This window comes from Primulina huaijiensis, chromosome 10 (assembly GCF_012295235.1).
Source record: "Primulina huaijiensis isolate GDHJ02 chromosome 10, ASM1229523v2, whole genome shotgun sequence".
Lineage (NCBI taxonomy): Eukaryota > Viridiplantae > Streptophyta > Magnoliopsida > Lamiales > Gesneriaceae > Primulina > Primulina huaijiensis.
In genome coordinates this window covers 17,966,393-17,988,874 of record NC_133315.1, presented here as the reverse complement: position 1 = coordinate 17,988,874, position 22,482 = coordinate 17,966,393, and the positions used below count along the sequence as shown (strand labels likewise).

The window sequence follows — 22,482 nt, the reverse complement described above, 5'->3', positions numbered from 1 at the left end:
TGTAACTATTCAGTGAAAACGACCATATTTCATGGAATTTTGAGTTTGTTTACTTGTTTTTTTAATAACACACAGCCCAATGTTATTTCCCATTTCTCTAGTTCTTTTGGGCCTAAAATCACCTAATTCTTACCAATCTTGCTACATAAAAGCACAAAGCCCATTAAGCGTACTCCAAAGTTAAAACACACTTTTTTCTTAAATGAAATAAATTTATTTTTTAGTAGATGAAAGAAATTTATTAGAAAACATAGTTTTATTTTTATAGTAAACTAAAAAATCATGGGCATTTACAACAAAAAAATATAGATATTATTATTATTTTTTATAAAAAAAGAAGTTAGTTATTATTTGGGCCTTTAAACCAATTTAATTTAATATTAAGTTTTTGGAAGAAAAGTATTTGAATATGTTTTATAGATGATGTTTCCATATAATTTTTTTTTAAAAAAGACGCTTTGGAAATATTAACTGAGAAGTGTTTAAGAAAATAATTTGAGATATCATTTGGATATAAATTTGAGAGTCTATGTGACATATATACATAAAAATTAACGATAAAACCAAGATGTAGATATTTGGGATGTTGATTATTTTATTTGGGCAAAAAATTTAAAAGGGATACTGTAATTTAAATTGGATGGAAATAAGAAATGAGATGAAATTTAATTAAATTTATAATATACTTTTAACCTATAAAAAAATATGATATTTAAAGAATTTTTAAAAATATTCCACCAACCAACCTCCCACTCGCCCATACAGGTGCTTCAAGAATCCGTTTAAGGATTTGTGGGCTTTCTAATTTTGTTTGCAAAGGAATGATTTGTGGACTTAGGATTTGATTTGGACAAGTAGATGGAATGATTTGATTCAAAAGAACATGCAATCATTCTTATTTTCCAGAATTCGATTGATTGTAATTTGGAAATGGACTTTTTTGGTTGGAACAATTCCATTTCAAGAAGGGCAGCAATCGATTCAATCGATATAAGTTTCTATATTTAGATAAACGATTTAACGTTTAAATTTGGATGAAATAATGGGATTTTAAGGTTATATTTAACTATAAAATCTATTTTAGTGCAAATTTTACATTAAAATAATGTGATTTTTGCACCAAATACAACATTCATCTCCGACACATTTACTTCAAAAAGAATATCATCAAAATATTCATTTTATTTTATATATATTAATTATTTCTTTTATTTAATATATTTTTAATTATGAATTGTGTTGTTAAAGGGGCTCACCGAGTTGGAGATGGCTTAAGAGCTCAATGACCAATCCATCTTATAAATTTTTAAAAACTGTTTTTAGATGGATTTTGATTTGTTTTGGATGTTTGATGGATTTTACATTTATTCACTTTTCTAGGATTTCTTGTTTGATATATTGCTTGACATAGTTTACTGGAAAAAATTTGTGTGACATGGTCTCACGAGTCGTATTTTGTGAGACAAATATCTTATTTGGGTCATCCATAAAAAAGTATTACTTTTTATGCTAATAGTATTACTTTTTATTGTGATATCGGTAGGGTTGACCCGTCTCACAGATAAAGATCTGTGAGATCGTCTCACAAAAAACCTACTCTAGTTTATTTGAATGAATGTATCATTTATGGAGTGGTATAGAAACTAGGTATTTAATTATTTATTTATTTTATATAGTGGAACTAAAACAAATTTAAAACGAAGATTTTCTTTTAAAAATAAAATTTAATAAATATTTTTAAATATTTAAAATAAATTAACCTTAAATTAAGGTTGTAATTGTAAATATAAGATGAAAACGCGTCAATGGACCAATGGGAAGCGTGTATTACTTTCCAAACAAGCTTCCTTCAACACTCTCCCACAACACAGTTCTTTCTATAAAACCCCTACTCACTTCGACATTTGCGCCTCCATTTTCATTCTCTAGAATTCATCTCTCTCTCTCTCAGTCGCTTCTCTCCTCCAGGTCTGCTCGTCGGTGCCTTTCCTATTAAGGTGTGTTGGGGTTTTTTTTTTTTGAAAGGTTTGCGATGAATTGGTTTTGTGGGTGTGTTTTTTTATTGGATTGGTTGTCGGATGAGCTGGGAATAATTATTTTGTTTGTTGTTTCTTGTTTTTGATTCCTGGGTTGCTTTCATTTTCCGGTTTCTTGACTAGTCTGGTGTTGTTTGGTGCTGTTTAATATATGAAAAATGATTAATTTCTTCTTTCTGTTTTAGATATTTCCTTGGGTCGATTATAGGGTTAGCGGGGGGTTTTGTTGGTTCTTGATTATAGGGTTGGTTTTTATTTTCGGTTTCTTTGAGTAGTTTGTGTTTAATATTGCTCGAAATCCAAGAAAATCGATTTTTGTGGGCTCTTGTTTAGGGTCGTAATTGTATTGGGTTGTTCAATCTGTTCTGGTCTGCAGCAAACCTACCTTTTTCTCTGGTTTTTTTATGTTACATTGATATTACAAGTCTGTTACAGATTGCCATTCTGTCTGTATTTCGGTCTGATCTGCGGAAAGGGCTACGAAAGATTCTTTGGGATCTCAGGCGGATTATTACTTCATTTTTTGTTATGTGTTGTGTTTTCTCTCTAATGCCGTGATTTGCAGTCCGGAATGGTCTTGATACAATAATTTTATATGGTCAACATGCTAGGTTCTGTATTGCCCACCAGATGTCTTTTGGTTCTAGCAAGAAGTATCATTGGCTTGTCTGGTTTACTTTCTGTTTGATGAACCGGGGGAGGCTTTGGTGCTCTCGAAAGGATTTATTTCGGCATTGGACTTGACAACAGTCGCTTGTAGCTTTGAGTGGGAGGTGGTGTATATACTCGTTGTCATCAATTTTCTTCTTTATTTTTGAATCTTTGGCTGTTGCTTTTGAAGTACAGTGTGGTCGGCTGGAGTATTAGTGTTCACAAACATTGCTGGTGGGCCTTTCAATACTTGAACGTTGGGGCGTTCTATTTTCATTCTTTGATGGCGAAGACGACCCTCCTTCCAGGATTTCGATTTCATCCTACTGATGTGGAGCTGGTTATGTATTTTCTGAAGAGAAAGGTAATGGGAAAGAGGCTTCATGTTGAAGCTATTGCAGAGGTCAACATCTACAAATTATCTCCATGGGATCTCCCTGGTTGGTATTTATGCATGGTTTTTTCTACATTTATTTATTTGCAGCATTTAGTTCTTTGTTAAGTATGAGCTAACTGATCTGTTGGAACTAGGGTGGTAAACGAACCTAATGGAGCCGAATATGATGAAAATTTGAAGGCTCGAATTAGTTCTGTATTTCTATTCGAGTTTTAGCTCGAATCGAAATTCGAGAATTTTAAAACTTTTGGCTCGAATTCAGTTCGAATTGAAGCTCAAGTTCGAGTTCGGCTCAAAAGATTCAAATATGTTCGCGAACTATTTGAATTATTGCTCGAAAATAAGTACTCGAAAGGATCAAAATTTATTTATTTAATATATAATTATATTATAGTAATAAAATACTAAAGCGCGCGAGCAACTCGCGAACTATTGAATTAAATAATTTGAGCTCGAGTTCTGTTAGAAAAAAGTTTGAGCTTGTTCGAGTTTGGATCGAATTCGGTAAACTCGAATATGAATCAGAAAATTTTCGAGCCGGCTCAAAAAGCTCGCGAGCCGGCTCGCTTCGTTTATGCCCCTTGTTGGAACCACGGGGCCTTCTCTTGCAAGGAATTTTTGAATTTTATTTACTCTTTCCAATTGTTACCTCCACTTATTGCAAGGGCATTAAGCAGTCTTTATTTAATTTTAGATAAATCTTGCTTGAAAAGTAAGGATTTGGAGTGGTTCTTCTTTTGCCCAAGGGAAAAGAAGTATGCAAGTGGAGTTCGAGTGAAGCGTGCCACTGAAAATGGATTCTGGAAAACCACCGGAAAAGACAGGCCTGTCCATTATAACGGCAGAACCGTCGGAATGGTGAAAACCTTGGTTTTCCACATAGGACATGCACCTCAAGGGGAGAGAACAGACTGGGTGATACATGAATACAGAATTCTAGATGACCAGTTGGCTGCTGCAGTTGTTCAGGTATATCCACGGATAAGATCTTTTTTCCCATTTGTATTATGTTTTGAACTCTCTTGAGATATTTGAGCTATGCTGTTATCATTTGAAATAGTAGGTCAAATTTATTTGAGATCAAGTTGCCCTTCATTTATATACCTTTGATTCTAAGACGGAGATATAATATTGACTTAATGGTCCATATGGTATGAACTCATTCAGATAGTACACTTATTCAACCTTGTTCTTTGGTTGCTTTGGTTAATAAGCAATTCTTTAAGATGATGTTGGTGCTTAATACTTTTAATGCATATCTTTTTTTGAGTGACCGCGAATGTTCTATATCGTATTTATGTTCTCGATATTTTTTGGCAGGACCTATATGTCTTATGTAAAGTCTTCAAGAAGAGTGGTCTAGGGCCTAAAAATGGTGCACAGTATGGAGCACCATTTAACGAGGATGATTGGGCTGATGATGATATTGACGGTGCTCAAAATCATGTGATGACCTTTCCATCAGCCAATAATTTGGGTACTGCATCAGTTTTACCTGATGTGCAGAGTACTTCTGCCATAACTGGAATGGTTCATCTTGGAAGTACACCTAGGTTGACGTCTACCGAGGCAGGTCCATCGTTCTCATCTGGTCCGTCGAATAATGAGGTGCCGGTTAATGACTCCGTGGATGAAATTTCTCGTTTATTGGCGCCATTTACAGATGACCGTTCATTGACTTTCAATGAGAATGGAAATCACAGGGTAGGTGTCCTTAATAGTGAATTCTGTTTTGTCTACCCTGATTATACCTTTAATTTGGATGAAATCATGAAACAAGCCCAATGTTGAAATCATATGGATATTCTTAACTACTTTTATTTGCCTTTTTCTTCTTTTCATCTGCCTACCACCAACATTCCAACTTGTTTAAGAGTCTGAAGTGCTTCAAGTGTCGAGAGTTTATTCTCTCCTGTTCAAAATTGGTCCGTTGTTTTTTATTGATAAGGAAATGCTGGTGAAAAAAATTAGATTTGGGATATGATTTGGTTAGTCTTTCATAATGATTGCTAAAATTATTCAGAGGTCTTATTGTTTTCTAATGCAGTAGTATGATTATCTCATCAACCAATTCCAGTAAGAGGTCATGTATAAGCTTGCCAATTTTTAACAATGGCAAATGTGAATGAGGGCTTTCACTGTTTTTCTGCATCTTACTTTAATGCTCTCCTTGTATTTAGGCTTGTTTATTCCTCTTCACTGCAGATTTATGTTTTTTGTTATCTCCTCTTTATCACATTTACCACTTGTTGAGGGAGTGTTAAGATGAGGCGACTTAGTTTGGAATTTTTGCTTGCATCTTATTATTTGGTCTACGTCTAGGAACTCTGAGCATTTGAGAAATTATGTGTAGACTGTAGAAATGCATATTTTCCTTTTGCAATCCAATTGATTTATTTATTGTTATCTATTATATATATTTTTTTATTAAATCTAACTAGGTTTTTGGGATTGGTTGACACATACTTCGATAAGTTGTGTTACTGTCTTATAATTTTCCTTGCCATGTTTTAACTCGAGCATATTCTCTCTTGATTTGTGATCGTCAGGATGATCTTATTGGCAATGGAAAATGTATAGATTTACCGAACCCTGATGGGAATGAGATGTATAACAGTCTCGGTGAATTGGATTGTTGGGCTCGAATCAATGAAGGCAATTTTGGTCCGGTGGTGGGGATGGATAGCTACGCTCTGAATAGCATGTCTCCGCTAAATGATTTATTCTATATAGAACTTGATGATTTTATGGTCCCATTGAACTGCTCTGTTGATCCTAATGTGTCTGAACAGTTGATTTGTCCAGACATATTTGGATCCTTCACCCATGAAAATATGCCTGAAGGCACTTTTGCGGGTATGGCTCATTATGATTCTTCTGTAAGTCAGCTCCCTGTGCTACCAGAAGGAGCTAATGTGGAATATTTAAGTTCGGATGGAAATCAAATTGTGAGTCCTGTAATATTTTTATTTTTCAAATTTCAAGCATTATATACGGATTTTATTGCTCTTCTCATGTTTTTCTGTAGCATTTATTGTTTAAACTTGGAATTGCAGGTGAATGATCAGTTTTATGGGAAGTTTACTTCAATAGGTTTCAACTCCACTTACGGACAACCAGAGAATGTGGGAGATTTCACTCAAGATTTGGGAAGTGGTAGAAGTGATGGTATCTAATCATGGTGTTGACCCTCGGAAATTTGGAAAGGTTTTGACTTCTGTGTTCATTTAAATGGTTGGAACTTGGACAATGTGGAAGGAATAAATGACATCTTGCAAATATTTTCCAGAACATAACATACCTTTGCTAAAATTCGGGATTCTATTTGCAAAATGCATGGGATGATCATTTTTCTTAATCTCTGTAGTTTAGTCATTGTATTGATCTCATTTCGTGATCATCAAGAAATGGAAAAAACATACAAAAGAATATTAAAGAAAATCGAATTTACTCGCCTCTCGTTTTATGTGAAATCTGTGGAGTCATATCTGGCGAGGTTGGCTCTCCTTTTTATTCGGTGAGTGCTTCTGCTAGGGTTTTTTCTGGTAGTTTCCAAATCACCAATCTGCTCTTACGTTTATTTTGTCTTAACGATTCCAGGAATACATAAGAAAATATTTCATGTGTCCTTTTGCCACAATGGTGGAGTCCATCCAGCTTGCTGACTGTCGACTGCAGTCACGCCCTTGTTGATAATTCTCTTTGTGTCTGTTCTTTACATATCACATTCCAGTCGACACATGATTAGATTGTTGTTGGACAGATATTCAGACGAGGTGGTTGTGGGTTGAGAATCCCCGGATTGATCTGTTGTACTGTTATTATGTTTGTTTTATCATGGGGTGAGTAGCAAGTAAAACATGGTAATTTGCAACTTTATTTCAGTTATTTGCCAAGTCTTAGATTCATTGTGTTGAAACATTGGATCATGAATCATGATTGGATAGGATTCTTGTTCTATTTTACAATAAACGATCCGATTCTTGTGATCTAGTTTTCTGCTTAAAGTTCAGCGCAAAGGCAAATCTCAGTTGCCATAATTCTTCATCTCCTTTCAACTTCAAATTTTCGTCTCTTCCCTTTATTTTTAGAGGCTTTCTTCTGAAGAAGCTTCGAATTCGTCTTTAGTTTACATTTTAAAATATTGAAAAAATAAGTTTTTTTGTTGCAAAGTTGTAGTATGTGCTCAGCTACTACTATAAATAGATCATCATTCTTGTTTTACATTTAAAAGTTTGTGTACTTACCAACCCGAACGTAGACGTGAGCATAAATGCATTGTCTTATAGGAGACAAGTACTGTTGGTAATGAATAATGCATCTCCTTACCTCAAGAAAAGCCTTTGCTTCAATTTGCCCGACTCTCAAATGCAATTTTTTATTAGCATAACATTCCCTTGGACGTTATCTCATGCGAATCTCAGAATTATGAGACAAAGCAATATTCCTGGTGATAGTAACAATTTGACAGAAGCTAAGTGTCAAATCCATTGACATGGTGAAATTATAGAGTGTGCCCAGTGAACACTAGAGGGCAGGCAAGTATCTTCATGAAAACATTTTCAATATTCACTTTTCTTGTTAAGACTAAATGTTACGTCATACACCACCTCAAGAATGATTGTTACAGTAAAGTAATGACATGGTTTGAACTTTTACCTAAACTTAATTAATGAAGATACATTTGAGACTATATCATTTATGCTTCTTTCCACCAGCCAGAATACGTTGAATCTGTAGCCCCCTGCTGAAGGCCTGGTTGAAAAGCAGCCTCGTTTGGAATTCGGACACAAAGGGGAACCAAGCCAAGACAGCCACCGGAGCGAATATTACCAATCCCATTAGATATTCATACCCTCTTGCTAGAGCTTTAACAGAAACCCACATTCCTAATCCCTTCACTAAAGGCCTGCAAGCTTGCGATAACTGCAGAAGAGCCCAGCCTGTTGGCAAAAAGGCTACGAAACTGGCAAATATATCTCCAAGTGTGAGTTCAAGGAATTTTATCATTATCACCAGTGTGGCAACTAAACCGAAGAATAGGAATAGCTTTAGTAGTCTGAACATAAGCTGGAAATCTGCGCTGAATTTCTTCCTCCCCAACGACACGATCTGAACAAGAAAAACATTTACCGTCACATTAGTACTAAGTTGAAAGAAAAGACGGATATAAATATCGATTGTCTGTTTCGTCACTGACCTTTAAGATGAGCATAGCAGCAACAATGACTAGCCAAGATAAACCATAAACCTGCAACCATGACATGAAGTTAGAAGACAAATGTAAATGCAAGTATTTTTGTGGATATGATAGTTAAAAATGTTTATTTTAAAGCGAAGCTGAAGTAGAAGCCTTAAAAAAATTATTATTTTTTTTTTGGCTTTTTGACTTCAGCTTCTATAAATAAATGATTTTAAAATTATTAAAGCCCAACCATATGTATATATTTAGTTCAAATGCTCACCATAAAACTTTTGTTATGTTGGGTGACATTCAACTGATAAACGATCCCATATTGGTATAAGAAAAAGCGAAGAGTGAGGATGATTTCCCAGAACCGTCCCGACAGACCCGTGCATTGGAGATGTTCTTGTTCCTCTTCCCACCAGGATTCCCAACTCTTGTTTGCGGGAACACCAATACCACCTCGGTTACTCATCCACTTGGTCCAATCGTCAAAATCATCCACTATCTTCTGCCATTCAAATCCGGAGGGATTGAAAAGAAATGGAGCAAACAACCAAGAACCAACGAGAAACCACATGGAGAAGGTGAGGACTAAGTAAAATTTTGAGTCAGGAGCTGCTGAGCCATAAGCTTGATAAGATACGAGCAAAATCAACAGTTCCAGCGCTTTAGTAAAATGGCTTCGCGAGTACATTCGATAGTTCTCAGCAAACTTCTCATGTCTCACGACAAAACCACGCCCTGTGGCTCTGTACTTAGCTCCACCATGCAATAGCGTTCGCCCAAAGTAATGAAGCTTTGTCCCAAGAGAGAAAGTAAAGAAAACAGATGCCAGCTGGAGCTGCATGATTATTATGTCTCCAGCCGCAGTTCTGAAACCTCTCTCAAGTCCAATTTCCATGAGCATTGGCAGTGTCATCAATATACCAAGTTGCACAACAGATTGTGATGCAATGACAGCCTTCAGAGCACCATCTCCCTTGGATCTTGCAAATCTGACTAAGGTATTCTCGAGTCCACTCAGTGAAAGATAGAGCTTGCCATACAAGTACGCATACACTGTAAGGACCACCAGCTGCATGGCATAAAAAAACACTAAAGTTTTACTAAAAATTATACTAGGATGGATATTAACAGAACATGTTCTCAACTATTGAGATTGTATGATGAACATCAAAATGTCATGCAGTAACCTAACATGTATTCACATAAACTGTTCTTTCTAGCTGTATCAGAAGTCACAGAGGAAGATTTTCACAAAGCATTTATCAATTGAAGATTCAACCGTCATCTGCTGCGCTAGTACACTGTTAGCGATGAACAATATTAGTGTAAATCAATCAATATTTAAGCTGACAAAAATCTTAATAAACAATGAATCATAACAAATTTAAAATGCCTTTTGGATTTGTCAGAATAAAATCCATGAATTAACCAATATAAAAAAGAACAAAGAAGATTAAATTTCCAATTTGAGCCCTTCTCTAACAATTCAACAAATGTTTAATCCCAATGAGAGATTTAAAGAAATTGAGTTTGCTTTTCATAAGTCACTTTCCAAAAATATTTATGTATGAGATCTGAAAGAGAAAACTATTACCATTGAGCTCACATAAAACCCAGTGGTAGTATAGTAACATGACAACATACGGAAGAAATCAAAACGATGACCCAATCTGTAGAGATCACGGCTGAGTGTCTGCTCCCCATTACCACAAGCAACCTTGGCTTCAAAAAGTGAGATTTGGTTTAGGCCAACATCTCTCCCCTTGCCAACTTGGATATATTCATGATGAGTAACATTTCCGCGTCTTAAAGTTGAATTAAAACCTTCAAACAGAAAAATTTCAGATTGCATGGAAATGAACAATTATGATTGTGGTTTTAAAAACTCACCAGCAAATATATCCTCACTAAGATTAATGCCCTTGGAAGCCTTACTGATCCCCCCACGAGTAAGGTGAAAAATTCTGTCAAAAACATCTGGATGTCCGTAATGGAATCGCACCCTACAAAAAACCAATTAGAGAAAAGGGTATCATATAAAGCCAACCCCCAAGAAGAACACTAAAAAAATATGATACATGGTTGTATCTGAAATGAAGTAACAGGAGCAAGAATTGATGTTATGGAAGCAAAAGGTATCTAATGTAAGTGATGTGTTATCACATAAGTTAACGGAAGCATTAGTGGGAAGGGGGCAATAATTTTTTTCTCGCATTACATAAGGAACTCACACCTTTTTCTTTACGATGCAAGTTGTTAGTATCAGATTGTTCCAACAAATTTACATAGTGAATTCTAAAATCAGCAGCAGTCGTAAGATATTTGAACTACTGAGTTGAAGACAATGAGTGATGCCCCCATTGAAATGACGCAAGGTACATAACCTCTCAGCCTATCCACAGAATCATAGACAAAAAAAATTCGCATTTTCTGAAGGGTGTAAAAAGAATATCACGTACTTCAAAGGTCTTGCAAGAACTCTCTGACCAATGGTGACGAAGCTTGTTTCTTGATTCGACATAAACCAAGCCAGAGATGACACACTGAAAATAAATATGTGAAGGATCTGAGAGGGCAAAACCTGAAACAGAACCAAAACTGATAAGAACTTAATTAATATCCAACCTTCCAGTGAAAATATGCTCGCGAACACCCAGGATGGTTGGCGGTCGCACTCCATGATCCTCATTAAATTCCTCAAGCAAATTGCGCATCTTGAAGGCTTCTTCCAAATAGTTGTCCTAAAAACGAAGACAATAAACAGTTTTAGAATGGGAAGACTTGTTGATCAATTCAGACTTTTAAGTTTACCTGGTTCATATCAATGGTCTGAAGAGCTTCTCCACGAGTGAAAATGATAGCATGATTTTGATTTTCAGGCTTCCCTTCTCCTATCTTTGCCGACCCAGGCAACTTTATTCGATAGATTTCCTACAGAAGGAAATAACTTACACTGAATCAGCTCTAAAGTCCAAACTAAATCAATGGGGTTAAATTTGGAGCAGAAAACAATCTCACCTGATCAAGATTCTCAACAGCTTTTACCAATACAGAATAGTAAACCTTTTGGTTTTTTCCACCTTCTCTTTCTTCAACTTCATCTATATATGCTACACGCAGAGATGGATTACTGCAATAATAGAAGACAATTTTGCAATCAAATGAGTTCGGCCTAAGTATAATGAAATTTTTTAATAAGGAATTTTTCCTTTCTACCACTTACTTAACCATGAGATTTAAAATATCAGTGGCACGACGATCTCCACTTCGCTTCTGGTTTCCGTAGTTCTGGCAAGTGGCAACATAAGTAAATTTCATGTCAGCAACAGCCTCTAATTGAGTGTAGACAGATCTTTGACTCTTCTTATCTTCCTCTGATGGTTCTGTGATAGTTTTATAGCCTTCAAGAATCTCTGTTGATTTTAGGAAAGAACGGTTAGAAACTGTCCTGAAACACCATAGCACTGCTATAGTTAAAAATGAATTTAAGATACTTATTATCAAAGAAAATTCAAAAAAGAAACAAAATAAACAAAGAACTGAATCTTGCTCATGCTATTTGTTTCTTGAAAAGTATAAATAAGTAGTAGTTACTTTAAGTACTCAGAGTCCGACAAATAAGAAGAATCATTTTTTACAATTCTCAGGTTATAAACTAAAATTCGACAGTGTGACACCCTTGCAAATTTGATAAGAACTTCATCTTACCATCTTCTGTTGCCATGTCAAGAAACGCCTGAAGTTTCAAGGCCCTTCTATAATACATCATTCCTCTGACTGCATAAAAATAATTATTGTCACACTAAAGCTTAAAGCAAAAAAGAAGACCAGTGAGGGGAGGGACACTAACTTGTTCGGCATAGGGTCTGTCCTCTCAAAGAAGCCCAATGGCGTAATTGAAGGACATTTTCTTCATTTTCCCAAATTTCATATCCTTTGCAATTTATTCGCTCCATGAAGTTATTCCATTCATCTAAATGAAGAGTTAATATAATTAAAATTGATGATAAAAAACTGAAAAACACCAGACCGAATAACATTGCCAAGAGTTAATTTGTGTCAGAGTTGGACCTAGAAAATTGCAAACCTGGATAAATTTTTTGAAGATAATATATGATCGACACACCATCTTCATTGTCCATATCAAGGTCACTCTTGGAATAGACAGTCTCCTCACTGTAGTATGGAGTCATAACACTGCCATGTAAATCGATAAGGTTAACAACTTCCAGCAGAAGACATTTCATTGAATCAATAGAAGATTCATCGAAGCCAAACAAACTATAAAGAGACTCAAATACATTCCTTCATCAATCTAAACAGCAAAAATATAATACCCAATCTTGACGAAATATTGTCTCGCAAAAAAAAGTCCAAACTCCCTTTAAGACGACGACAATGATATAATGACATGGTTGAGAGCTGAGATCAACCATGCATTGATATTATTAACTAACAGTCAATACTTTTCATAACACCAAACCTTTATTTGCTCACCTGACAGTGGATTAATTGTGTTTTTCAAAAGAAAAGACAATCATACTAGAAAAATAACATAACTTGAGAAGTTATAGCTGGTGCTCAGCATCAGTAATTGACAATTGTATGCCTACCCACCCCTCCCCCAAATAAAAAAAAAGGAGCAAAAAGAATAGGTCATGAACAAAATGTGTGTGCATGCATACACCATGGCTATTAAATTGGACCTGAATGACAGCATTTTGCGAACTCGAGGCGCACGTGGCATGTTCATAAAAAGTGAATTTGAGAAAAATGCTATCCTCCGGCGTGCTTCAAGGTTTGTTGGCACATCCATTGCAGATTCTTTTACAGTTAGGAGAAGATAGAGACGTCGAATCTATTAAAGAAACACATGTGACCGTGCTCAATTTGTGTATAAGAACTAGAACTTGGTAAGACTGAATTTATGTGTACCTGCTCTTCCCATTGAGCTGTATTTGGGGGAGGGAACACAATGTTGGCAAAAAGTTGTTTTCCTGTATCTTTGCTGTTATGAACAAGTTCGGCCAATTCGCTGCATCCGACAAAGATGATAAATTTAACAAGGCATCACCAGATAATGATACATCAAAATTCCCTATCTCTAAATAGTGATTACAAATTATACCAACCGGATCTCGTTCACCATCATGTCACGGGTAACTACTTCTAACATATCTTGAAGCAACAAAACAACACTATCTTTCTTGGATGGATCAACATCCTTCTGCAAATAAGCCAAAAGGTAGAAATTTAGAGACTTAGTCGTGACATCAAAGCATGAAATACTATATCATTAACTTCTTACCAATATCTCAACAAGTTCCACGAACTTTTTACAAAGATCCGGTAAAGGTTTCATTCTAAAATTTGCAAGGAATGTGCTCTTTGAAATGTTACTTTCAACTTCTTTTATAATGACTCCAATTATCCTGTTACAGGGACACAGAAGTTAGAACTTTGTGGAAGCCAACAGTGATCTACAATCAAACAATATATTAAACAACTAATTTGTCAGCTAATTCCAGAAGTAAAAAGCTCTACTATAAATTGGTATTCAAACAGTGAATCTCTTGGAGAATATACATATGTAAGAATATTAGGTGGACACTTCAGTAAATATTTTAGCTAAAATAACATCGTGCATGAAATAAGGGGAAGAAAGGCTCTTTCAAAGAATATAAATAGAAAGAATTGATCATAAATTCTCAAGAGGACCAATAAACCATATATTATTAACCATGATAGGAAATAAAGGCAAGAGGACAAAATAATATGAATTAGTAGCCTATAAGCTCCATGAATAAAACTAAATACAACCTTTTCTCAGTTTCTCCAACAATCAAGGCATTAAGAATGAGTTTAAATGACTCATAGCATTCTATGACAGAGCATTTCATATACTCATCGGCACAAATACGCTTCCAAAGGTCAGCATCTTTTGATCGAAATTGAGCTGCCATATCCAACACAATTGGAATCTGCAAATGCAGGCAGTAAAAGGACAGCTCAGAGAAATATAGAACGCAATTGTGACTGTACCTTGCTAGCAAGTAAAAAAGGGGGCCACTGAATCAATTTCAGGCTTGGATCTGAGGAATAAGGAACTAATAGCAGATCCATCTCCCTGGAGGTAAATAAAAACATATCAGATCACTCTATTATAACAGAAAAGTTGAACTGGTGAAACAGAAACATGATAGGATGAAAAGAATCAACTTATTTATGTGAGATTTACCTGTCACTTATGAGATCTTCTTCGCGGAAGCTACATATAATTTCATTCCACAGTTGAGCAAATTTAGCAGCTTCACTCCTTCTACTTGCAGTAACCTACATAAATCAGGAAATGCATCGGTCAAAAACTGGGGAGAAAACTCACCACTGCTACAACAAATTTAATCTATTGCTAAGGGGTGAATAAAACCTCATTAAAGCGCTTAAGAGAGAACCCTCTTTTCCTAGTTTTATCAGAAGGCACCAAGTAAGTGTTGAATGCACCAGGTAAGGACTGGAAACGTGACCGGAGCATGCTGAGAGTTCGAATCTGTGGAGACAAGGTGGTAGTTTAGTGACCCAAAATAGCGAGTGCGTGTGAACAAATAATAAAACTATCAACATCATTAATTAAATCAACATCGCCTCCATGGAGGGTTTCCGTTAACAAATAATTAATACACCCACAAAAATCAAAAAGAAAAAAAAGAGCTTGACTTTCATAAGTGCTCAAGAACTCTCCGTAACTGAATGACATCTTGTACGACAACACAACTCAAAATAAGAATAAAAAAACATTTTATAATTTCGAAGACATAATTAACCATGGCTTATTCCAGACAACTGTCAAATAATAAAGTTGTTTCTTTTCCATAAGTTTATTCCTCAGCCTAGTTTGCCGCTGAAAAACATTGTGTCTATGAACTCATATTTTACTGTGGGTATGGTGATAAAAGGAGAATCAATTTAATAATTTGAAACCTCTCCAAGACGATCAAAGGCACCATGGCCAGAGAAAAATAGAGATATGAAACAACAATGAACTAAGTGAGTTCACTACATAAAATTACCTCTCCAAGACGATCAAAAGCACCAATGAAACCTCCATACAAGGTGGAGTATATAGCATACCAAATTTGGAGGTCCATGAAGTAAACCTGCACGAAAATAATGGCAAAAAGGTAAAATTTTGATACAAAAAGTATACAATTGAATGAAGATAATAGAAGCAAACTTGGATAGGAACAAATAATGAGAAATATTGCAAGGAATCATAAACCATACCATGATGACGGGTATCCATAGGGCAACAATAGCTCCATAGTTGTGCTTGGCTGTATTTTAGTACATGTTGTCACATGTTCAAACAAAGAAATTGTAAAGAATTTGTAGAAATGGACACATACCATCTGGGAAAAACTCATGCCAAGCATATTCAACTCGGTGAATGTCCATTATATCTTTAGTGGGCTTCACCAAAGGTTTAATCTGGATCAAATGACAAAATGAATTTATGGAAAAACCACCACAACATCTACTAGTTTATAAACCAACGGAAGAGGATATGAAAGTACCATCAGAAAATAGCTAAAGGCAAACTTTGAAAACAGAAGCAACACCCAGAATAAAGTGTATCTGTTGTTGAGGGTGATAACAAAGGGAAAGTTCAGTAAATATTAATGATGGAATAGAACGAAGGAATAGAAAAGTTGGTTTAAACATACTTGATGAGTGTAAGTTGACTTTCATGCATTCCCCTTCCGACATAGATTCTAGGCTGCAAAATGATAGGCAAGCTCTAATGATAAATTATACGATCAAAGTTCAAGATAAGGGAGAATGCATACGATCAAGGACGGTAAGGTGCATGGAGAAAGATGATTGTTCTTCAAGAGAAAAGAAAAAGAAAAAAAGATTAACTGTTCAAATATTTGTCTTTATCAATCTCGCTTCCACTATCAGCTCTCTTTCCTACTATTTTAAAAGAATAGTTCCGGAAACTCCACATATTCTCTAAACATTACCCAATTGCTAGACCAGCAATGGTAACTGGCATGAAAGTCTGAAAGCTTCAAAGCCTCATTTTTACATGTAGAGAAGTACATATTCTAACACTCTAGTCAACTAAAAATGTGCTTATTGAAACTGGGAAGGCTGGGGTTTTTGAGGAAAAGTTTCCCATGCAAAAATGCAAGCTAAGCTTGTACTAGATAGAATTGAGCTCCCTTTGTTCATGAGCCTACGTGTTACCTGATGTTTCTGATCATTTCTTGAGATGTCTTCATATTGATACATCAAAAAAATTAGATAATAAAACAAGTTAACTGCACTATTTTCCATCTAATGAATACTAAGTGTGGAAACTAATACTTGGTGTACTCACTTGATCATCGAATATCAAAGTTTAGTTTCCTATATAAGACAATTAGCAGATTGGGAAAAATCAAGCTATTTTGACAAAGAACGCCTTTACTAGGAGTCTTGGACAAAAAATTATGTTAGCTCAAAAGTAGAGGAGGCAGAATATACACCTGGGACCACCATAGAAGAAATCTAACAATAAGCCAATCAGAGTTCTCGATCCAGCGACGCAACATTGGGAAAATAAATAACATTGCTGCCAATAAATTTGGTAGCAGGTATACAGCCACCCCCATGATGTATAAAGGAGGCACACCCTTAATTTTATCAAGGAATGAGAGGACATCCTTTAACTTTCCAAATGAAAATGAATTGTTTTGGTGCATATAGCATACGGGAAGGATTATTGACCACGCAAGGCTGACAATAATCTTGAGAATGTTCCTTGAGACATGAGTAAACTTCCATCTAAGATACCCCGGGAAGTTCAGAATGAGGTCCAACATACCTAAAATCAATTTTATCAACTTTTTAATTAAATGAGGAATAAATTTCTAGACCAAAATTCAAATTTGAAAGAGTTTATTGTAAACATGAATGCAAAAATAATTCCATATTTAAAGTTTAATCCTGGATGTCATTATACCAGCTAGAAGAATAATAAATACATACTCTGGATGAAGCGAAGAAAGGCTGCCGTGATGAAAATACTGGACATTTTATATAAGACGTTTTTCTGGAAGATATCAAACACCGAGACATTACTCCATGCAATGACAATCATGATCTGCATTTCAACCATTTCGAACTTTAGCATAAACACCTAAAGTAGTGAAGGAAACCAGGATTAATCAATTATATCAATTTTCATGAGATACCTGCAAACCAAGAATGAGAAATGTCCACATACGATCAAAACTTCGAAAAATATGCCAAAATGACCGGGTTTCAGCAAAGAAAGATTTTCCCAATTTTCCTGGCTTTCTCCGAGGAGTACGTTTTCCCTGAGATACAAATAATGTAATGATAAGAAATCAAGAAGAAATAAATTCATTCCAATGAGGTAAACAACCCAAATAAACTTGATCTTACCTGTGGTACCTCTCGTATTGATTTGAAAAATTCACCATCATCACGCATAGGCCAACCCAAAGAAAAGCAATCCAACGACCTACAAAAGTTTACCACATCATACAGGCAAAAATAAAGAAGTTAATATGTATCATAAAATATTTATCTTTTATTTCACTTTTTACCAGAAATACTCATTCAGATCATCATAATTGCACCAAGCTGAGTGGGGGGCTTTCCCATTTTTCGCTTTCTTGGATTCCTATTGCACAATTAACACCATGAAGCAAAAACAATAAGCTATATTTAAGCGTTCGGTTGTGCGATATGGTACCTTTTCAATCACTCGATAAATGGGGGTTATAACTTTTCGTAAAAAAGATTCGTCGTCCCCACCATAAGAGGGCTTGATGTTTTCTCCTGTGACAATGCTAACATTTCCAGCTAAGAGTCCATGCAGTTCATATGCCATCTGAACATGAATTCATGAATTAAAAATTTATTTCTATAAAATAAAGTACATATAATTCCTTCATTCGACGGACGTGATATTCCTCTGATAAACATCTAATCAATTTTATGACACTGATTCACTAAAATTAAAAAGGAAATACAAACCACTAACATTATGGAAAATGTAGCATAGACACTCTGGCATGAACCGCAGGTTAGCAGCTTCGCCCCAGATAAGAAGATAAAGGCCCATGTAAAGTATCTTCCTCTGTTGCACTTCCTGCTGCCCTTGAGGGAGCCTATGGATATTAACGTGAAAATATTAATTATCAACTATCAGGCCGATCCTTGAATTTTATCAATTATATTGAAAGTATACCACAAAACCCCAGCATCTCACCTTAAACTGTGCTTTCTCCCCAAGTATTTACACCATGTCTTGTAGTTCTTGAAGAGTTTGTTGAGGAGAGCATCAACAGCTCGATTGTCAAGCTACGAGAAAATTTTGATACAGGTTACATATGCAGCCTAAATTTGATTACATTCAACCACAAAATAAACTATGGAAGTTACAACCCATTATTATATCCAGCTTATATGCGTTGAAAACAAATACAAGGCTAGTAAAGAAACATGCTTCAATAGAGTTAATTTACAGCGGTAAACATGTGATATTTAGTTTTTCTGTGACAACAGAGGTCCAGAGTGAACCTATTAGTATTGAGCTGCATCATATACCATATGTGCCTGATACATAAGTTAAATACCCTAGATTCCAATATATCCAAGAAGAAATAAATGGGAAGACATACTATGTTTTGTGGTTCGGGCTTGGGGATTAGCCTTATATGAATATTTGCAAGCAACAAAATCAAATGCTCCCTCTGGTTCCTGACATTGTCCCTCTGTAGATAGAATCCAGTGTTTGAAAATTGTTATGTAAAAGTATGATTTGACTATCTCATTCTTTGACATAACAATCAGCAAAACATACCTGAAACCCAAACATGGCTCGCAGCCAATCAAGGAGGTCCAACTCCCCATTTTTTTGCTTTTGCTGCTCAAATGAGGATGGCCAAGTTAAGCCATTAGTATTATGTAAGGCAGCCACCGAAGCTTTAACCTGCCAGCATTAAAGAGTGGAATGTCTTAATAAATTTTGATTCGCTACATATGTTTAGAAATATGTCTTTAAATACGCATGTCAGTGCTCAGATTCTAAGAACAAATCACCTCTTCCAGCTGCATTATGGATTGTGATGCACCAGCAGAATCCAGGGGGAGAATGTTATATGGAGCATAAATCTCCTTCTTTGCCTGGACATCATTAGCTGCAGCCATAATCTGTTCAATTTACAGAATCAATTTCTAGTCAAATGCATAAATCATAAAGAAGGTGTTGCTATTTGTTAATCATCAATTTGATAAACCAACCTCTGGTGCAACTTCCTCGACTTTTTCTGTCTTATTAACTGCACAAAGGACTTCAAAGAGCACCCCTGCTGTCTGGTAGGCTTTTCCAAGCTGAGCTCTTCCAAATCAACAGCCAAATGACACATTAGCGAGCCTAGAAACAAGTAGATTTTCAAACATAACTCCTCACAGAAGAATGTGATACCTATCAGCTTGCTCTCCCTTGTTAAGTGCCACAACATAGTGCTCATAAAATTGCTTGTAAAAGCTCTCAATTTCCCGAGCATCGGTCTTCTTGACCCGAGATGCAAGAGTTGATGCATTGTCCTGAATAGCATGAAAAATGTAAACAGCCTGTTCTATTAATTTCTGTTATAAATAGCATGAACATATATCAGATAACTCCAAGGTTTCGTCACCCCGTCTTGCAGGAAATGCCAGCAAAAAAGGAGTTTGATCAAACTTCTCAAACACTCATATTATCCATTCAAATCCAAGAAAACCATTCACAGTACCGATAATTGATTCTTGATTCTTGATTCAGGGACACGCACAACTGGAAAATTTCGTTCGAATGATTAAATTAAACTTTCTGACAGTGTATCACCCAAAGTTTTTTGACGATGAAGAATTAAATTCTTAAAGGTTATTTCTTTCGAACAATCAAGTGTAAACAGTAGTTTGAAGTAAGTCAATTAGTGTCAGCACCCTTTCTAGCCTTTGATGGAGACTGGTTTTAAATTGTCGCACACCACGTCCACTAGAATTTGGGTCCAATCTATGTGCCTTCTCAAACGCATAAAACCGACCTGTAAATTTATCCAGACGATTAGAAATTTCGATTTGGATATTTTGAATCAATAGTAGTAAGCGTTCTATAAAAATGAATACATAAGAAATAAATACAAATCTTAAAAAATTTACAAGGTTTAGAATGTTCTTGATTTAAAGTTACATTTTTAAAAATATTTAGATAAAATATGGCATTGGAAGAAAGTAATAATTTACTTTAAAAAAATTTGAACAAACCTATAAGTTTCTAATTGTTATTATTTGTAAATAGTAACAATTAAGTCAAACATATTTTAAGAAATTGTAAAGAATTATACCTTTTCAAATGACGTCATATGAAATTTAATTCTTTTTTTAAATAATAAATATTTGATCGATTGGCTGTACGAGCCAAATTATAACCGATGAAATTTATTGATGGTTTTAAAAAATATATTATTATTTGACATTATTTTTTTAAAAAAATAATTCTGTAAATTTTTTTATTCCATGATCAACAGTTTACGTCGTTTCGAGATAAAATCATAATCGAAGAAGAAAGCCAGAAGTGCGATAAATGAATGGGAACGTACAAAGGTAAGCAACACGGGGGCGTTCGTTTTGGATTTCGGTGGCGACGCGGAGGATGGGGGCAATGGACGACTGCAGCGAGGATGGAACCACCTCATTGTCGAACACCTCCATGGAGAACGTCGTGGTCGCAGCGCTGCGCGACGGCCGCCGAGTCAGCGCCGACGGATCGTGATTCCCCGCCGCTGACGCCATCTTTTCGGCCTGCTCAGCTTAGCCGAGCTGCAACACCGCCTCGATTAGAAACCCTCCCTCTCCTCCACTCCCTGTCTCTTCCACTCCCTTCGTCTGATCGATCACCACGCACACCAATCAATCAACAACAACAACAACAAAATCAACATCATTGATTAATCCAACCAAATGTAACCAAAAAAATTGAAAAATGCATGCATGCATGAGGAATTGAGATAGGAGTGATGAATGATCGATACTTACATGAATCAAAATGGATTTGGAGTTGAAATCGGAGAAGAAGAGGAACTAGGCTACGTTCATGAGCCTGGAATTCGAAGCATTTTCAATGGTAAAAGGAAGAAATGAGAGAGGGGATTGATTATACATGGATCGCGCATTTTTGAAGCTGGTTGGCTCTGTTGGTGAAGTGAATTGACGGTTAGAAGAAGCTCGTGAACATCAATGGCAATCCGTTATTTATTGCTTCCCTCTCCATACAGTCTATTCCATTTTGACAATTTTTATTTTGCTTTCAGCAGATTAATTCAAGGATTACGATATTAAATATGCTTTACAAGATATAGATCATGATAATAAGGGAAAATAACATTTTTTTACGATTTTTTTTTTTAATCTTTGGTCTTGTTATGAATCGATTCACCACTTTAGTTCACTAACTTGGAACTTTTTTCCCTCTCGTTTTTTGTCCTCTTTCACCGGAAATATGTTAGTATTTTCTAGTGTAACGTCAGAGTTCTGATAAAAAAAAACTACACGTGATAAAATAGTGCAAGTTAATGTAAAGAAATAACTGATAACATGACAAACAATGAAAATGTGCAAGTTATATGCCCAAAAATATAACTGATAACATGACAAACAATGAAAATGTGCAAGTTATATGCCCAAAAATATTAATATTATACTTATAATAATAGTGATTGTGTACACACATTATATATGTAATATAATCACATGAATACTATGTATTAATTATGTTTTTAAACTTGTTGATTTAATTGTAATATTTTACTAATTAAATTAAACGAGACATGAGATTTAGTAAGATTTTCTTTTACTCATAAAATAATGAAAATCCAATCACATTCTACTGCAATAAATAAAGGTGTAAATCAATAAAAAAATTCGATAAATAAAATGTTGATAAAATTTAAATATGTGATAAGATCTTAGAAAAGCTTACNTTTTTTTTTTTTTTTTTTTTTTTTTTTCCTTTTTAAGATCGAGTTTAATAACAAATTGAATTTATTAAAGCTAAACGTGGGAATGACAATTTTGGATAATTAAATAAGCTTGAGCATGTATTTCATAAGACAGTTTTACAGATATTTATCAGTGAGATAGATCAA

General features: G+C 35.2%; 2 protein-coding genes across 3 annotated transcripts; one reads left to right on the top strand and one right to left on the bottom strand.

The window, feature by feature from the left end:
• Positions 1-1,835: 1,835 nt before the first annotated feature.
• On the top strand, positions 1,836-7,073 carry LOC140986051 (NAC domain-containing protein 82-like). The gene is made up of 7 exons (XM_073454004.1): positions 1,836-1,968; positions 2,648-3,127; positions 3,779-4,053; positions 4,405-4,788; positions 5,634-6,032; positions 6,141-6,601; positions 6,685-7,073. Exons 2-6 carry the CDS (start codon positions 2,971-2,973, stop codon positions 6,258-6,260), a joined length of 1,335 nt encoding a protein of 444 aa, XP_073310105.1. The 5' UTR covers positions 1,836-1,968; positions 2,648-2,970; the 3' UTR covers positions 6,261-6,601; positions 6,685-7,073.
• LOC140986050 (callose synthase 5-like) lies at positions 6,684-21,521 on the bottom strand. 2 transcript variants are annotated; one of them, XM_073454002.1, is made up of 42 exons: positions 21,374-21,521; positions 20,938-21,223; positions 20,282-20,382; positions 19,779-19,900; positions 19,595-19,691; positions 19,394-19,504; positions 19,155-19,283; positions 18,973-19,065; positions 18,561-18,652; positions 18,333-18,459; positions 18,042-18,179; positions 17,893-17,969; positions 17,729-17,807; positions 17,515-17,640; positions 17,309-17,423; positions 16,807-17,144; positions 16,000-16,052; positions 15,850-15,910; positions 15,682-15,763; positions 15,560-15,609; positions 15,346-15,432; positions 14,706-14,825; positions 14,517-14,611; positions 14,321-14,405; positions 14,099-14,259; positions 13,587-13,710; positions 13,411-13,505; positions 13,214-13,313; positions 12,985-13,136; positions 12,366-12,475; positions 12,129-12,251; positions 11,987-12,055; positions 11,502-11,691; positions 11,297-11,408; positions 11,090-11,209; positions 10,904-11,019; positions 10,738-10,821; positions 10,169-10,281; positions 9,873-10,102; positions 8,550-9,347; positions 8,285-8,335; positions 6,684-8,196 (listed from the first exon to the last, which is right to left on the bottom strand). In XM_073454002.1, exons 2-42 carry the CDS (start codon positions 21,128-21,130, stop codon positions 7,780-7,782), a joined length of 5,736 nt encoding a protein of 1,911 aa, XP_073310103.1. In that variant the 5' UTR covers positions 21,131-21,223; positions 21,374-21,521; the 3' UTR covers positions 6,684-7,779. The 2 variants fall into 2 exon arrangements, with proteins under 2 accessions (XP_073310103.1, XP_073310104.1); XM_073454003.1 differs by lacking the exons at positions 20,282-20,382; positions 20,938-21,223; positions 21,374-21,521 and adding an exon at positions 20,089-20,221.
• Between the last annotated feature and the right edge of the window lie 961 nt (positions 21,522-22,482).

Coding starts and splice junctions, on each gene's coding strand:
- LOC140986051 (XM_073454004.1), top strand. CDS start 2,971: ATGGCGAAGACGACCCTCCTTCCAGGATTTCGATTTCATCCTACTGAT. Junction 3,128..3,778: donor ATCTCCATGGGATCTCCCTG/GTTGGTATTTAT, acceptor ATTTAATTTTAG/ATAAATCTTGCTTGAAAAGT. Junction 4,789..5,633: donor ATGAGAATGGAAATCACAGG/GTAGGTGTCCTT, acceptor TGTGATCGTCAG/GATGATCTTATTGGCAATGG.
- LOC140986050 (XM_073454002.1), bottom strand. CDS start 21,130: ATGGCGTCAGCGGCGGGGAATCACGATCCGTCGGCGCTGACTCGGCGG. Junction 14,612..14,705: donor CTCTTAAGCGCTTTAATGAG/GTTTTATTCACC, acceptor TGATTTATGTAG/GTTACTGCAAGTAGAAGGAG. Junction 8,197..8,284: donor CTGCTATGCTCATCTTAAAG/GTCAGTGACGAA, acceptor TTTCTTGTTCAG/ATCGTGTCGTTGGGGAGGAA.